This window comes from Aquarana catesbeiana, linkage group LG01, assembly GCF_042186555.1.
Source record: "Aquarana catesbeiana isolate 2022-GZ linkage group LG01, ASM4218655v1, whole genome shotgun sequence".
In the NCBI taxonomy this organism is placed as follows: domain Eukaryota; kingdom Metazoa; phylum Chordata; class Amphibia; order Anura; family Ranidae; genus Aquarana; species Aquarana catesbeiana.
In genome coordinates, this window is record NC_133324.1 from 541,985,501 (window position 1) to 542,003,299 (window position 17,799).

At 44.0% G+C, this 17,799-nt stretch overlaps 1 protein-coding gene across 13 annotated transcripts in view; it reads right to left on the bottom strand.

The window, feature by feature from the left end:
- Positions 1-17,799, bottom strand: part of ADGRL3 (adhesion G protein-coupled receptor L3) — a 1,522,275-nt gene that overhangs the window by 1,196,639 nt on the left and 307,837 nt on the right. For all 13 annotated transcript variants that reach the window (XM_073595048.1, XM_073595046.1, XM_073595028.1 and 10 more), the window contains exon 3: positions 6,395-6,608. In XM_073595048.1, the coding sequence (XP_073451149.1) occupies positions 6,395-6,608 (214 nt within the window). The remainder of the gene's footprint in view (positions 1-6,394; positions 6,609-17,799) is intronic.

A 17,799-nucleotide genomic window follows, 5' to 3' on the forward strand; every position in this document is an offset into this window, starting at 1 on the left:
TCCTTTAGTGGATATTGATATAAATATGATGTATAGTCCAAATATCACTTAGGGTAAGAAAAGACACCACAGATCCTCCAAGTGGTACAACATGCATAGGAATGGTTAATAATCCAAAAGATCAGGACCATAAATTGCCCTTACCAGAGCGCAAGATATATTGAGCAGACGGCTTAAACCCAGCCGGGGCCTTTAGGGATAAGGACCGATCAAATCTGTCAGAGTTCAGGCGCAGTCCCCTCCCCTAATATTGTTTTGCAACCAGGAGATTTACAGCCTATATGGGGGGTCTTCTGAATCGGGAGAGGCTGAACCCGACAGGATGGATGGATAGATAGATGGATGGACGGAAAAGACGCCTCCGGACGCCTTTTAAAGTTTATTTTTATTTATTTAGTTATTTTTTTCTCTTCTCTTTTCCATCCATCCATCCATCCATCTATCTATCCATCCATCCTGTCGGGTTCAGCCTCTCCCGATTCAGAAGACCCCCCATATAGGCTGTAAATCTCCTGAGGAGGATTTCCTAACACAGCCACCGATCTCCTAGTGTTATAGAGCTCAATGAATACTAAAGCCTGAGATTTGGTAAGCACAATCTACAGCTGTGGTGGTGGGTTATCACCTTTATCCCATATGCACAATAGGGTGTTGGTTTCAGGTGTGTGCTTAACTTGGTTGCAAAACAATATTATACTATGGCAAGCATTTTTGTTTCTCTTTTGGTGATGAACTGAGGGGACTGCGCCTGAACTCTGAGAGATTTGATCGGTCCTTATCCCTAAAGGCCCCGGCTGGGTTTAAGCCGTCTGCTCAATATATCTTGCGCTCTGGTAAGGGCAATTTATGGTCGTGATCTTTTGGATTATTAACCATTCCTATGCATGTTGTACCACTTGGAGGATCTGTGGTGTCTTTTCTTACCCTAAGTGATATTTGTACTATACATCATATTTATATCAATATCCACTAAAGGATACTTAGCGCAGTTTATTTTATTATTATTGTTATCTTGTGTTGTCACACTGTTTACTGCCACTTTATATATATTTTTTTTGCTTCAGCGCGGTATTTTTTTATTACAAAATATTTGTTTATGTTTATAAATGATAAACAACAACTTTATCAGTGTCCATCAGTGCAGCCTCACCAGTGCCCATCAGTGCAGCCTGATCAGTGCCCATCAATGCAGCCTCACCAGTTCCAACCAATGCAGCCTCACTAGTGCCAATCAATGCAGCCTTACCAGTGCTCATCAGTGCAGCCTCACCTGTGCCCATCAATGCAGCCCCACCTGTGCCCATCAATGCAGCCCCACCTGTGCCCATCAATGCAGCCTCACCAGTGCTCATCAATGCAGCCTCACCTGTGCCCATCAATGCAGCCTCACCTGTGCCCATCAATGCAGCCTCACCTGTGCCCATCAATGCAGCCTCACCTGTGCCATCACTCACCTGTGTCCATCATTGCAGCCTCACCTGTGCCCATCAATGCCACTTCACCAGTGCCCATCAATGCAGTCTTACCTGTCCTCATCAATGCAACCTCATCTGTGCCCATCAATGCAGCCTCACATGTGCCCATTAATGCTGCTTCACCTGTGCCCATCAATGTTGCTTCACCAGTGCCCATTAATGCCGCCTCACCAGTGCCCATCAATGCAGCCTCACCTGTGCCCATCAATGCAGGCTCACCTGTGCCCATCAATGCAGGCTCACCTGTGCCCATCAATGCAGGCTCACCTGTGCCCATCAATTTGGCACTTCACCAGTGCAGGGGAAGAGAGAGGAAGAGGAGAGCCGGCCGGATCATTACAGAGCGAGGAACGTCGCTGTAACAGCTTTCATTTGAATTGCCCAGTGTTCCTGGCGCTCGCAGTCACACAGTCCCACCTCCTGGCCTGGGTACTTTGATAGACAGAACACTGGTCCAATGCCTGGACATGTGACATCTATCAAAGGAGCCGGGCCAGGAGGCGGGACTGTGTGTGACTGTGAGCGCCATGAACAATGGGCAATTCAAATGAAAGCTGTTACAGCCACTTTCCTCACTCTGTGATGATCCAGCAGGCTCTCCTCTTCCTCTCTCTTCCCCTGGGCGATCGCTGGGATAATGGCTCCCATTCAACCCCGCCTGATGGCGGCGCTCACCCCCCTCCCCCTCCGAGGCAGCCCACACTCACCTTCAATCATTTTCCACTCACAACATGCGAGCAGGCGAGTGGAAATTTCGAGGGCTGGTCTAGAACACCTCTGTCTGTAACCGGTTACCACTTAATATGTATATTTAACAGGGTTTCACTGATACTGAGCATTTGCACAAGTACTTGCAAATGCCTAATCCGATACCTGGGCAGTCAGGGGATGATCAGTGCGGTGGTGGGCACCGATCTCCCTGTATAGATTTAAATAAAGCAGCTGACAGTCGCTTCTCCTCCTCTCCATCCCGTGGCTTTCAGCTGCTTTATTGAAATCTATACAGGGAGATCGGTGATTGTAACGGCCCCCACCACCGCACTGATCATCCCCTGACTGTCCCCTGTGTCCTCCTCCATTTTCTCCTCTATGCTCCTAAGGTCTCCCGCCATGTCCTTCTCCGCTCCCCCTCCGCTTCATCTCTGTGTCCTTATCCGCTCCCCCTCTGTGTCCTCCTCTGCTCCCCTTCCGTGTCCTCCTCCGCTCCCCCTCCGTGTCCTCCTCCGCTCCCCCTCCGCTCCCCTGCCATGTCCTCCTCCGCTCCTTCTCTGCTCCCCCCCTGTGTCCATCTCCACTCCTCCTCCGGTCCCCCCTCCCCCAGATCTGTTAGGATGGAGAGTGGAGGAAGGAGCTGGTAAATCTGTCAATTACTGGCTCCTTCCTTTTCTGAATGCACAGAGTCAGTAATCACTGCCTCTGTCCGTTCATAACTGAGCAGAGTAAACTGTGTTTACAATGCTTCAGTTTATGAATGAAGAGGAGCCTCTGTCTTCTCTTCATTCATCTTTAGTGCAGCTGAGGCTACAGATAAAGGGACTGGGGAATCTCTGTCCCCAGTCCCTTTCCCTGTCTCAAAGGAGAGATGTCAGGGGTGTAATTAGACCCCTGATATCTCACCAAAGCCCCCCAACACAGGGTTGAATTGTAAAATTTTAAAAACAATAAAAAATAGAATAAAACACTGACACTGTCAACCCCCCCCCCCCCCCAAAAAAAAAAAAACAAAAAACAAAAAGAAAGCATTGTAAACATAACAAAAATATACAAATTGTAAAAAAATAATAAATAAAATATTGTAAAAAAAAAATTTTTAAAAATTAAAAACTACTGACACACCTCATCAGTGCTACTGTCAGATGACATTAAAAAGAGTATCGGTAATCGGTATCAGCAAGTACTTAAAGAAAAGTATCGGTACTTGTACTTTGACCTTAAAAAAGTGCAACCCTAATATTTCATGCATGATATTTTATTATATGTTTGAATAAACCATAGTTTTGTAATCTTCAGCACATGGTTTCTTGGACATCTTGCTACATATAAAGTCCCTGTATTCAGAGGGTTGTCTTTTTTTGCTATATACTATTTGGGATGATTGCAGCCTCAAAAGCCCTCACTTCAGTATACTTTTTTTTTAAAGGTAGTTTGCATTTGTCAACAAAAAATTTACCGTTAACCTTCCTAGTGCCTGTCCTGGTGTTAATAAACAGTTTTCACACCATTAAGAGTCACTGCCAGCAGATTTGCCTGCAGGGCGAAAATGTATTCTATACATGTATTGTATGTACAACTGAATTTGATAGCTGTTCACAAGCTGTTACATTTGTCAGGTGTGCATTCATTCTATTGCAAACGGGGTGAATGTAACTATGGAAAGGCCAGCGTATGCCATTGAAACTTACTTTGACAAACAACTGGGTGAATTTACTATGAATGTTCCTAGGTGTAGTCTGGTACATTGAGGGCTATATATTGATTTGATAGAGGAATAATGAAGAGCCAATCCTGAAGTCACAATACTCCCTTGCTGCCTGAGTTGTTCAAGTCAGGGAAATTAGAGGGCAATACATGTGCATGTATAGGTAAAACAAGCATCCTCAAAGGTGCTCATTCTCTCTAAAAGAGGGAAAGCAATAAAATTTAAAGGAAACCTGTACTGCCAGAAATAAGTAATCTGCCACTGCTGAGCTGTTTCTGGAAATGCTAGCTGCCTAGCCATCTTTTGACTTCAATACTTTGAGAAACTGATGTGGAACAACCGCGCAGATCAGGAAAGTCAAAGTGAAGTAATTTATCCTAATCTTCATACTCCTAATCTAATTTAATTGTATTGTATTACCATGACAGAAAGTAATATTCTCAGCAAGAGCAACCGCCATACTTTCTGTCACTACAAATTTTCATTAACCTGATGATTTCAAACCCAACTACTCATGGCTGGATCTCTAGGGGTGCTGGAGTGGGCTGTACCCCCCCAGATTTCAGTTGTGCCCCCCTAAGCAGACTCCCCCATGGACGTTGTGCCTGGCCCGCTGAGCTCCTTCCCCATCACGCACTCAGGGCCGGGAGTCCCAGAACAAAGGGGAACAGCCTGTCGCAGTGAAGTCTGAACAGGAGAAGTGACAGAGAGGAGAGAGCCAGAAGGAGGTGCAGGATGTGCCATGCTCTCAACCTACCTGTCAGAAGAGTGCTCTTACATACAGCAGATGACACAGGATTGCTCTCATATCAGACTGTACACTGTTTGTTTACTGCCCCCTACTCACATTTCCTGCTGCTAGGAGATAAGCAGTACTTGGAGGAGATAGGGGTCAGGTAATCAAACCGTGTACAGTCCGATCTAAAAGCAATCCTATGTCATCTGCTGCCTTGGGGGGGGCTGTTCTCACAGGAGGGGGGAGAGTACAGCACCACCTGAAAGTCCTTCAGGCTCTCTCCTTCTCACTTCTCCTGAAGTTTCCGCCTGTACGTTTCGGAGTGGAGAATGTACTGGGAACACAATGGGGGGTAACAATCATTTGTGCTTGGAGAGGTTTATGGAGGAGGGGGAATGGGGTGGGGGGGGTTGTGCTGGGAAGAGTCATTTAAGGGGGATATGTGCTACAAGGCAGGACTGGGTGGATTTGTTCTAGGGAGGAGGATTGGGGGTGATTTGTAGTAAGGGGGGGGGGGGGTATTAGTGGGGATTTGAGCTAGAAGGCAGGATTGGAGTACAAACAATTAACATTGGCTTGCAGAAGGAATGTATGCTTTGGAGGTGAGCATGCTGATTAGTGCTGTTTTTTTCTTTTCTCCAGGGAGGGTGGGGGGCGATTCTGCTGGGACATGATGTTCACGCATTGGGGCGGGGGGTTGGGGGTGCAGTTTGTCATCTTCGCCCTGGAAGCTAGTTGACCTTGTCTTTGCTCTGCCCGCACTGCACACAGGGCACTCTGCCTTAGCCAGATACAAACTGTGCAAATTGAGGCTGTGTCAGTAAGAGAATATGATCTCAGCTATGTGCTGTGTGAGGAGGAGCTCTACTGAGTGCTCTGTCAGTAGTGACTTCGTCCTCTTCTTTGATGACTACTGTCTTCTAACCTGCTGACCCCTTTACACTGCCTTACCGACCCCCTGTACCCTGCCCTGCTGACCCCTGTACACTGCCCTGCTGACCCCTGTCCTCCATCCTGTTGACCCCAGTCCTCCATCCCACTGAGCCCTGTACACTGCCCTTTTGACCACTGTAAACTGCCCTTTTGACCACTGTACACCGCCCCTTCGGACCACTGTGCAAAGACCCCTGTCCTCTGTCCTGCTAAACTTTTTTCCTCTTCCCTGCTGATTCCTGTCCTCTGCCCTTGTGACCCCTGTTTTTTGCCATACTGACCCCTGTCCTCTGTAGGGCTTACCCCTGTCCTCTGCCCTGCTGTCCCCCTGTACATTGTCTTACTGATTCTTGTACACTCCCCTGCTGACCTCCCATCCTCTGCCCTGCTCTCCCCTGTCCTTTGCCCTGCTAACCCATGTACGCTACCTTAATAACCTAATGCACACTGCCATACAAATAATGGCCTCTGTACATTGCCCTACAAATTGCTGGCCCTATTCTCTGTCCTGCTGACCCCCTGTACACTGCCATATTGACTCCTATACACTGCCCTGCTGACCTCACATCCTCTGCCAAGTGACATATTTTACTGCGCCTCCACATCAGACAGGCTAGATCCGGCCCTGCAAATAATCCTTTTTCTTTTTGGTGATAGAAATCCTTAATGTGATGTGATCCAGTCAAAACTCCAGCTAGACTAGAGGGAAGACCTTATGTGAGATAAAAATTCTTTTAACACTCTAAATATGTATTTGACTCTTATAATGTAATAATGCAACAAGATACTGCACATAATAATATAAATATTTGTGATACATTAAAATTTTACCTCTGGGACATAATCTTATAGGCATCTGGAAGATAACAGCGAATATTCTCCATCTGAGCAGGGTCTGAGTCACAAATTTTATCATCTGTTCTCCCATAATTGGCACTTTCAATCATGATAACATCAGTTCCTGGACAACGAAGTTCTATTGGGTAGCTCTCACATGATAGTTCCCTTCTAACAACTGCCATAGGAATTGGAGCACGACTAAAAGCTGTAGGGAAATAAAACATTTTTATTTTAGTGACATTTCATAATTTCATTCCATAATTTTAAGTATCATATCTATAAATAGTAGCAAAATATAATGTGGGCACGCCTGCCTTTTGTCAGCAATTTTATATTAGGGGAAGTTATAATTTGTTCTGCAATGGATGTAGTAGGTGCATGGACAGCAAAGTTAGGATCCTTTTCGAAGGGTACTGAATATGTGGTGAATGTAAGAATGGTGGGTCTTCAATAAAAATCCATTGTAAATCTTTGATAAGACTAGTAATTCGCAATTTGCAAAAGTTGATGCGAAAAAGAGGTCCAACATGGTGACTTGCAACATTTGCTGTATTATAAATACAAATATTTACTGAGACTTATATTTCCCACTGAAGAATATTGGAAATCCAAGTATGAGGTAGCAGGGGACTTGTGAGTAAGGGCTCATTTACACTTGTGATTGGATGGACAGTAAAGCCCTACGTTTGACCTACCTTTTTACTGCCCCTAAACTGCTTCCCCTTTAGTTGGGAAGGCAGCGAGCAGGAATGTACATATGCAATGGCCGCAATGCTTTGCTTAGTGCCTGTGGCAGGAATTTTACCCCCTGTCGGGCCGAACAGGACACATTCAAGTAAATAAGGTCATGCTGCAACTGCCCCATAGCACGTGCAGTTGCAGCACAGTAACGCAGCATTTAGGCGGGTAAAACCTTTTGTACCACCTGCCCCACCCTATTAGATTGTCAGCTCTTCTGAGCAGGGCCCTCTTAACCGTCTTGTATTTTATTGTATTGTAACTGTATTGTCTCCCTTTTATATTGTGAAGCGCTGCGTAATTTATAATAATAATCATAAATAATAATATTTCATAAGCTACCATCTCCTTGCATGGAACCTCATATGTAGACACCATGATCTTGGGAGCAGGCATGGTGTCATAACAACTCTCTTTCAAAAGGCCCATACCATCTGAAATTTCCACATAGATCATGTCAATGATCAAGCACCTTACTTCTTTTAGGCCTTAAAATCTGTTCTAAGGAGCAGTCAAAAGAAACAATCCAAAACCATTACAGGGAACCTACATGAACTCCAGGTCATAGAATCTGATCTCCAATCCCAGATGATGCCATTTGTGGGGAAACACATTGGGCGGATTCAGCGTGTGACTTCATCACGTGCCAGTGGATCAGGTGACACCATGGCTGGCTTGTTTTACTTTAAATACTGCCGATTTTAACTACTGAAATGTAAGTGCAAATCTTTCACCACTGTATTACGCTATGAGACTTCTCCCTATTCTTATTTTATATATGCCTGCGTGGAGAGTGGTCTGTTGATAATAAAAAAATTTGCCCTTATAGTCCGCTTTTGAAAGTGTTCCTTTGGAAGTCTGCTGTCGGTGAACCCATTACACCTGGGGAAAGAGTGTGATCATTTACTGTTGGTAAGAGGCCCCTCTTTTTGAAGAGTACTTATGAGCAGGGGAGCACTGATGAGCGGAAATTCTTTACAACACAGAGCACTTTACTCACCTTTGCTACATTTTGGACTGTTATTGCATTAGTGTTGCCTTTGATGGACTTTGTTTTTATTAATAGTTTCTGCAACTATTCATTTTTTTGGACTTTTTGTTCATCTTATTTGTGATTTGCACATTTACTACTGATTTATGAATGTGGGTTCACTTAATTGTTCACCTATTGCTTGTTTACACTCATCCGATATTCAAATGATATTACTGGTTTAAGAATTTTCAATATTTTTTTCATGTATTTTTTCATTTAAAAGGGACAGTGCACCTTTTTCTAGTATACGTTTTTTGGCCCAGTGTTCAGGGTACCAGAATCACAGCAGTCCTATATTCATTTGTTTTGAGCCGAGCGCAAGATCTTTACTTAAGATCAACAAGTACCCAGAGTGAAAAGGAACAATCCAAAACAGGAACCCTATATAAATTCCAGGTCCTATAAATTCCCCTATAAATGTGCCCCTTCGCTATGTCTACATTGAAATTCACAGATACACTTGCACAATGGCATTATGAGTCCAGCAGACCTTCAGTCTATCAAATCTTTATCACCCAGGTCAAAAACGCTGTAAATGAAATGTAAATTCCATATCTTCCAGTCATTTGTGACTATTATTTAGACCTCTACAACCTTTCCACCCAGACTCAACTAGACTTATAAGAGAAATTAGAACAGCAGATTGCAGACTATACAGCTGAAACTCCCCTCCCTTCAAGCAGAAGCAGTTATTGGCCACAATTAGGTCCATCCCTAAAGCTGACAGGTTCACACCTACATTTTACAAAACCTACAACAAATTTCTCACACCCTTTCAAATGAAAGTGTTTAATTCAATCTCCCAAACCTCCAACTTTCCCTATCAAGCATTGGAAGCCCATACATCCCTTGTCCCAAAATTGGACAATGTTCAAAGATTCTGGTCCAACTGCCATCAGGATTTTGGGACTTTTTAGGCACTACACAAAAAGTCTATATGAAAATATACAATTTTATTGTTCACAATAATTCATAAAAACCATCATGCCTGGAAGGGTACTAACCTTTGTTTGCAGCTTCCCACCAATTTCTGATCATTGGAGGCCTTCAACCTGACTTACTCCCCAGGCATAGATAAACACTTCGTAGGCCGTGGAAATCCCCACTCGGCAAATGATAGGAAATCCACCCTCTTTCGCAAATTAACCAGGAGGTATGCCTTATTTGACACCTGGCGCACCACCTATCCAACCGCTAAACAATTCACCTTCTACTCCCATCCCCAAAAATCTCATTCGCGTCTGGACTACTTTTTTGTCAATGCCCCAACCCTGCGATCCTGTACAGGCTCAGACATCCAAGCAATTTCGTGGTCCGACCACGCCCCAATTAAACTCTCCCTGGCACTCTCACCGGGATCCCTTAGAACCTGCCACTGGCGCTTGAATGAGTTTCTGCTTAAGCACGACCCCTCCAAAATGGAACTGGAGCAGACCCTGAAACTGTACTTTACAGAAAACAGCTCTCCTAATGTCTCCTCCGCTTCCATATGGGAAGCTCATAAAGAAGTCTTCAGGAGGTCACTACATATCACTGTCCATGGCCCTAAAACGTAACGCCAATGCAGCCTGCTGACTTCTTAGACAAACTCAGACAATTAGAGGCACGCTTGCTCTCCTCCCTGTCCCTGACCATCCTTAGGGAACTTATAAGCACTAGGGCTGGACTGAGGGACATTGACCTAGGTAAGACTGAGAAGGCACTGCTTAGGCTGTGACAGACCTACTATGACAAGGCCAATAAACCGCATACGCTTTTAGCGAGACAACTTCATGAGAGGGCAGCAGCTACATCACCCACTTCCCTTAGGGACTTAAACGGCTCCCTCCAATCTCACCCCTCTAAAATCGCTCAACTCTTTCATGACTACTACTCGACTCTATATAATAACCCAAGTGACCCACATAACCCTCCATCGCCTGACTTATCCCAGGCCATCCAGTCCTATCTGGCAGACTGCGATCTTCCTACTTTATCCTCTTCTGCCCTAACTAGCCTTAACTCCCCTATTTCTGAGGAGGAAATATCCGATACAATTAAATCTCTACCAAATAATAAGGCCCCCGGGCCAGATGGCCTACCATACCTCTACTACAAGACTTTTCTACCGCTTCTTCTTCCTCACATCACACCTCAGCAGACCTCCTACCTTACACTGATCCCCAAACCGGGAAAGGACCATATGCTATGTTTCAACTACAGGCCAAATGCACTCCTTAATGCCGACCTAAAAATTTTTACAAAACTCCTAGCAAACAGATTAAACAACTTTATGCCATCACTAATCCACAAGGATCAAGTAGGGTTCATACCCTTCTGTCAGGCAGGGGATAATACCCGGAGAGTCATAGATCTTATAGAGGTTGCAAACAGAAATAGGTCGGAGGCACTACTTCTCAGTCTAGATGCGGAAAAAGCCTTTCATATGCTGAGCTGGCCTTTTCTGTTTGCAACATTCCACCGTGTCGGTATTAAAAGTCCATATCTTCGGGCCATTGCCCATCTATACTCATTCCCCTCAGCCATAGTTCAAACCCAGTTCGCCTCCTCTCCCACATTCTCGATTACCAACGGGAGCCGGCAAGGCTGCCCACTCTCCCCTCTCCTATACGCCCTATGTATTGAGCCCTTAGTGGCCCAAATTAGAAAGAACCCAAGCATACATGGCATCCTTGTCCTCATCAGGGGCTTTAAGATATCCCTATTTGCGCACGATGTTTTGCTTACCCTTACGCAACCCCACATTTCCCTCCCGAACCTACACGTAGAGCTAGATCGATACAGCGCCCTCTCAGGATACAAAATTAACAATTCAACAAGACGGAAGCCCTCCCCCTTAATATACCCTCAAAGAACTCTGTCTGCCCTCTCACAGTCATTCAACTACGCATGGAAGACTTCTTCCTTAAAATACCTAGGGGTCCACCTTACACCCACATAGGACACTCTCTATAAGGCCAACTTCCCCCAACTATATACTTCCATCAGGAACTCCCTGGCCAAGTGGAAATCTTTATGACCATCTCTCTTTGGCCGCCTTGCGACCATAAAGATGACAGTTTTACCTAGACTTCTTTATCTCTTTGAGACACTACCCGTCCCCATCCCAGCCACGCACTTTAAGAAGCTTCATGGTGACCTCATAAATTGTTTTTGGAATTATAAGAGGCACCAGATCGCTAGGTCAGTATTGTATGCTCTACGCAATCAAGACGGCCTCGCCTTCCCCAACATAGCCAAGTACTATCTAGCAACTCCCTGTAGCCTCTTGGTGTACCTTCCATGCCTACAACCGATGGACACATATTGAGAAGCTATTGTTGGCCCCCATTCACCCGAACTCCATGTTATGGAGCTCGGACACTCCGCTTGGCGGGTCACAGTTACTGGGCCCAATGGCGCTTCTACGAACGCTAAATCGACATATCCGCTCACTACCAATGCTTCACTGGTTACCTCATTCCTATTTACACCCAATGGCCCGGACAGCTTGACCTTGCAGATGTCCCACTTTTGGATGGAAAAGGCCTTATTTCGTTATGGTCATTTGGTGGATATCAGAACCAGAACTGTGCAATCCTTTCAGGACCTGCAAGAAGCCTATGATTTGCCCAGTCAGGCTTTTTTTAGTTACCTACAAATACGCCATTATGCACAATCCTTCGTAACCAGCCTTCCATTCTTCCCCTTAACCGAATTTGAAAAAATTTGTCTAGAGGGCTCCTCCCCTAAAGGTATGATTTCGTGCACCTACCAGCTCCTGACTATGGATATGTCACCAACAAGACCTAGACATGCCTATATGCGCAAGTGGGAGCAGGCCCTGGGTGAGGATATACCCTTGAAGACATGGCAGCTCATATGGTCACAGGCCTCCAAGAGCTCCATTTGTACGCTCTATAAAGAAAATCAATACAAGATTTTACTCCACTGGTACCAAACCCCAGACCTGCTCCACTCCATTTATCCCTCTGCTGATTCCTGCTGCTGGCACTGTAGTAAAGAAACGGGGGCGCTATATCATACCTATTGGACCTGCCCCCTAATCACTCCCTATTGGCGAATGGTACATTCTTTACTCCACTCCATCTTTGACTCTTGGGTCCCATTCAACCTGAAAACTTTTTTCTTCTGGGCCTTCCACCCCCCTCCTTTTCCAAACTGTCTAAAAAGCTCTTAGCCCGGGTGCTAACAGCAGCGAGATGCTTGGTAGCCCTGAAATGGAAAAGGAGGGAACCCCCACCACTGTTCGAACTGCACTCTAGAATCAGAGATGTTAAAAGGATGGAGTACCTGACAGCCTCCCTAAACAACACTCTTGATACACACAATAAACTGTGGGAACCATGGGTTATGCTGGAGAACCCCATTATCTGATATTCCAAGGATCCCTAACCTCGAGGGGGTCGCCAGTGATTGTGTTGGGTGGCTCTGGGCGGAGCAGAGCCCTTGGCGCGGTTGGCTGTCCTCCCCCACCCTTTCCTTCCTACTTCCTCCTATCTGGTTTTCTTCCCCCTGTCTCGCTTTTCTGACCCTTTCTAATCTTTTCACTATGCCTTTTACCTCCTCTACATGCTCACAAGCACTTGTACAGGGTGAACCCTGTTGTGCCACAGCAACTCTGAATATTATCCGACCAACTTGACGATACCACAGATTGCCGATGGATATATGCATTGTATGTACTGAACGAGTTGTATTACTGGCTTTAATGTACATTGAAAGCAAGTCAGATATATGCTGTATATAATGATATGTTTTTTCTAATTATTTTCCTATGTTGGAAAATGTTGAAAATCAATAAAAATTGTCAGTTGGTTAACCACATAATTTTATACACGGACCATCTTATAATCCATGTGTAGTAATTGCCACATGTAAACAAATGAACAATAGGGAGGTTCCCATGTTATGCTGTCATAAGGGATGTTTTTCCTCCCTTGTGATAGCAAAAATGTTGATAGAATTTTTTTTTTAAAAAGACAGTGTCCCATGCTCAAACGCAAACAGTGAGAGCAATAATTCTCCTGTTTAACTCTAAACTAGAAACTTGTAAAGCCTGTTAAAGTGTAGCCTATAAATAATTTAATAACAATAGAAAATACAGCACTAAATGGCAAAAAGAAAATAATTTAAAAAAATAAATAAATAAAGCAGCTGCTGAAAACATGAGATACACACATGTACATAAATTCAATAAAGCAGCGCTATAAAAAATAAAAAAGAAGAAAGTGTTGTGAATATAGTCCAAAAGACACACACAATCGATACGTGTGAACTGCAACACACAGCAACCTATGTGTTTACAGAAAATTATATATAAAATAATTTTCAATCCATATAGTGCACACCAATATAGATTCTTGTGATAAACACCTCTTGAAGACAGTGCACCTCCACCACATAGAATGCGTGCTTACCAAAAGGCAAGCTCTAAGGGCCTCTGTTCGGAAGAGTGTTGTATATCGACAGGTATTGATTGGGAAGGAACTAAGCACCAAACGACCAGGGAGACTCGAACATCAAACCGCCAAGGCAATAGATCAAGCGTTGCCCAAAAATGTAAAGAGACTCACCATAGCGGGGAACCGAGATAGCGTCAGATTGTGACAAAACGCGCGTAGGGAGGTTGACGTGCTGACGTGATCATGCTGTAACTCAGTGGACGGGTGTTCGCAAGCCGGCCGGCTGTTTTCTTGATCGTTTTAATCAGCATTTCTGTAAGTTCACTTTTTAGCTTTAATAAACCTATATGGTATGTTTTACACTTTGGTGTAAAATCTCTTTACATTTTTGAGCAACACTTGACCTATTCCCTTGGCGGTTTAATGTTCGAGTCTCCCTGGTCGTTTGGTGCTTAGTTCAAGATCCTTCCCAATCAATACCCGTGGATATTCAACACTCTTCCGGACAGAGGAACTGGCTGGGTATTTAGCAGCAGGCTCCTTAGAGCTTGCCTTTCGGTAAGCACGGATTCTATGTGGTGGAGGTGCACTGTCTTCGAGAGGTGTTTATCGGTGCACTATATGGATTGAAAATTATTTTCTATATAATTTTTTGTAAACACATAGGTTGCTGTGTGTTGCAGTTCACACGCATTCATTGTTTGTGTCTGTTTTGGACTATATTTACAACACTTTCTTATTTTTTATTGCGCTGCGTTATTGAAATTATATAAGCAATTTAATGTACCGTAGTTTGTCGCCGCTCCACGGGCATACACAATTTTAAAACAGGAAATTTTATTTTACGAAAAAATTGGTATTATATTGTGTTTGTGTGTACCAAAATTCATAAAAGTGTGTTTTTCCTGAAAATCGGAATTTGATAAACTGTTGTGCAAATATTGTGTGATATAAAAAATTGAAACATTCATTTCATTCTCCAGGGCCTTTGCTTTCAGAAGATATATATATATATTATATATATATATATATATATATATATATATATATATATATATATATATATATATATATATATGTTTGATTGCTGTGGAGGTGATCAGGGACACTGTAACTGGCGTGGCGGTGATCAGGGACAATATGATGTGTGTGGCGATGATCAGAGACACTGTAACTGGGGTGGCAGTAATTAGGGAGATTATTACTGGTGTGGCAGTGATCAGAGACTCTGTAGCAGGTGTGGCAGTGATTAGGGACAATATGACTGGTGTGGAAGTGATTGGGGACAATACAGTGCCTTGCAAAAGTATTCACTCCCCTTGAATTATTACCTATTTTGTTACATTACAGCCTTTAGTTCAATTTTTTTAATCTGAATCATATGTGATGGATCAGAACACAATAGTCTAAATTGGTGAAGTAAAATTAGAATAATGTATACATAAAACTATTTTTCAGAAATAAAAAAAACTGATAATTGGCATGTGCGTATGTATTCACCCCCTTTGTTATGAAGCCCATAAAAAGCTCTGGTGCAACCAATTACCTTCAGAAGTCACATAATTAGTGAAATGATGTCCACCTGTGTGCAATCTAAGTGTCACATGATCTGTCATTACATATACACACACCTTTTTGAAAGGCCCCAGAGGCTGCAACACCTAAGCAAGTGGCACCACTAACCAAACACTGCCATGAAGACCAAGGAACTCTCCAAACAAGAGACAATGTTGTTAAGTACAAGTCAGGTTAGGTTATAAAAAAAATGCAAATTTTTGATGATCTCTAGGAGCACCATCAAATCTGTCATAACCAAACGGAAAGAACATGGCACAACAGCAAACCTGCCAAGAGACGGCCGCATGTCAAAACTCACGGACCGGGCAAGGAGGGCATTAATCAGAGAGGCAGCACAGAGACCAAAGGTAACCCTGGAGGAGCTGCAGAGTTCCACAGCAGAGACTGGAGTATCTGTACATAGGGCGACAATAAGCCGTACGCTCCATAGAGTTGGGCTTTATGGCAGAGTGGCCAGAAGAAAGCCATTACTTTCAGCAAAAAAACAAAATGGCACTTGTTGAGTTTGCGAAAAGGCATGTGGGAGACTCCCAAAATGTATGGAGGTGCTCTAGCTTGATGAGACTAAAATTGAACTTTTTGGCCATCAAAGAAAACGCTATGTCTGGCGCAAACCCAACACATCACATCACCCAAAGAACACCATGTTTTTCAGCAGTCGGGACTAGGAAACTGGTCAGAGTTGAGGGAAAGCTGGATGGTGCTAAATACAGGGATATCCTTGAGCAAAACCTGTACCACTCTGTGTGTGATTTGAGGCTAGGAGGGAGGTTCACCTTCCAGCAGGACAATGACCCCATACACACTGCTAAAGCAACACTTGAGTGGTTTAAGGGGAAACATGTAAACGTGTTGGAATGGCCTAGTCAAAGCCCAGACCTCAATCCAATAGAAAGTCTGTGGTCAGACTTAAAGATTGCTGTTTACAAGCGCAAACCATCCAACTTGAAGGAGCTGGAGCAGTTTTGCAAGGAGGAATGGGCAAAAATCCCATTTCTAAGATGTGGCAAGCTCATAGAGACTTATCCAAAGCGACTTGGAGCTGTGATAACCGCAAAAGGTGGCTCTACAAAGTTTTGACTTTAGGGGGCGAATAGTTATGCACATTTACTTTTTCTGTTATTTTGTCCTATTTATTGTTAGCTTCACAATAAAAAGAAAAAAAAAAAAATCTTTAAAGTTGTGGGCATGTTCTGCAAATTATATGATGCAAATCCTCAAACAATCCATGTTAATTCCAGGTTGTGAGGCAACAAAACATGAAAAATGCCAAGGGGGTGAATACTTTTGCAAGGCACTGTATGACCAGTGTGGTGGTTATCAGGGACACTGTAACTGGTGTAGCAGTGATCAGGGACACTATAGCTGGTGTGGCAGTGATCATGGACAATATGACTGGTGCGGCAGGGATTAGGGACATTGTACTTCTGTGGCTGTGATCAGATATAATGGCTGATGAAACTGACATGCAGTGATATGAGAGCAGCCAACCAATGTGCATAATTACCATTACAGCAGTACGATATCACCATACAGACACTACACTTGCTCTGGTGACAGTATTTACAAAACAGTAATAATATATATATATATATATATATATATATATATATATATATATATATATATATTAGTATTCCCCTCACATTTTTGTAAATATTTTACATATATCTTTTTATGTGACAACACTGAAGAAATGACACTTTGCTACAATGTAAAGTAGTGTGTGTACAGCTTGCTTAACAGTGTAAATTTGCGGTCCCCTCAAAATAACACACAGCCATTAATGTCTAAACCACTGTCAAGAAAAGTGAGTACAGTCCTAAGTTAAAATGTCCAAATTGGGTCCAATGTGTCAATATTTTTTGTAGCCACCATTATTTTCCAGCACTGCCCTAACCCTCTTGGGCATGGAGTTCACCAGAGCTTCCCAGGTTGTCACTGGAGTCCTCTTCCACTCCTCCATGACGACATCACGGACCTGGTGGATGTTAGAGACCTTGCGCTCCTCCACCTTCCGTTTGATTATGCCCGACACAGGCTCAATAGGGCTTAGGTCTGGAGACATGGTTGGCCAGTCCATCACCTTGACCCTCAGCTTTTTAGCAAGGCAGTGCTCGTCTTGGAGGTGTGTTTGGGGTCATTAACATATTGGAATACTGCCCTGCAGCCCAGTCTCCAAAGGGAGGGGGTCATGCTCTGCTTCAGTATGTCACAGTACATGTTGGCATTCATGGTTCCCTCAATGAACTGTATCTCCCCAGTGCTGGTAGCACTCATGCAGCTCCAGACCATGACACTCCCACCACCATGCTTGACTGCAGGCACGACACACTTGTGTCACACACACTCCTCACCTGGTTGCCGCCACACATGCTTGACACCATCTGAACTAAATACGTTTATCTTGCTTGAGGCTCATGAGAACGGCAGCTTAGACTCACAGCTCCGGCTCTAAATATCCATCCTGCAGGCATCCTGGGTCCAATCTCCTCACAAGTAGCACCAAACTACTCAAAAAGACAGCGGGCACCCGTTCCAGGCATGAGCAACTGTCCCGGTTCCAAAGGCAAGATGGCGCCGATCCTCCAGTCATGCACGAGGCCAGCTCCATCCTCATCACAGATATCCGCACAAGGGGT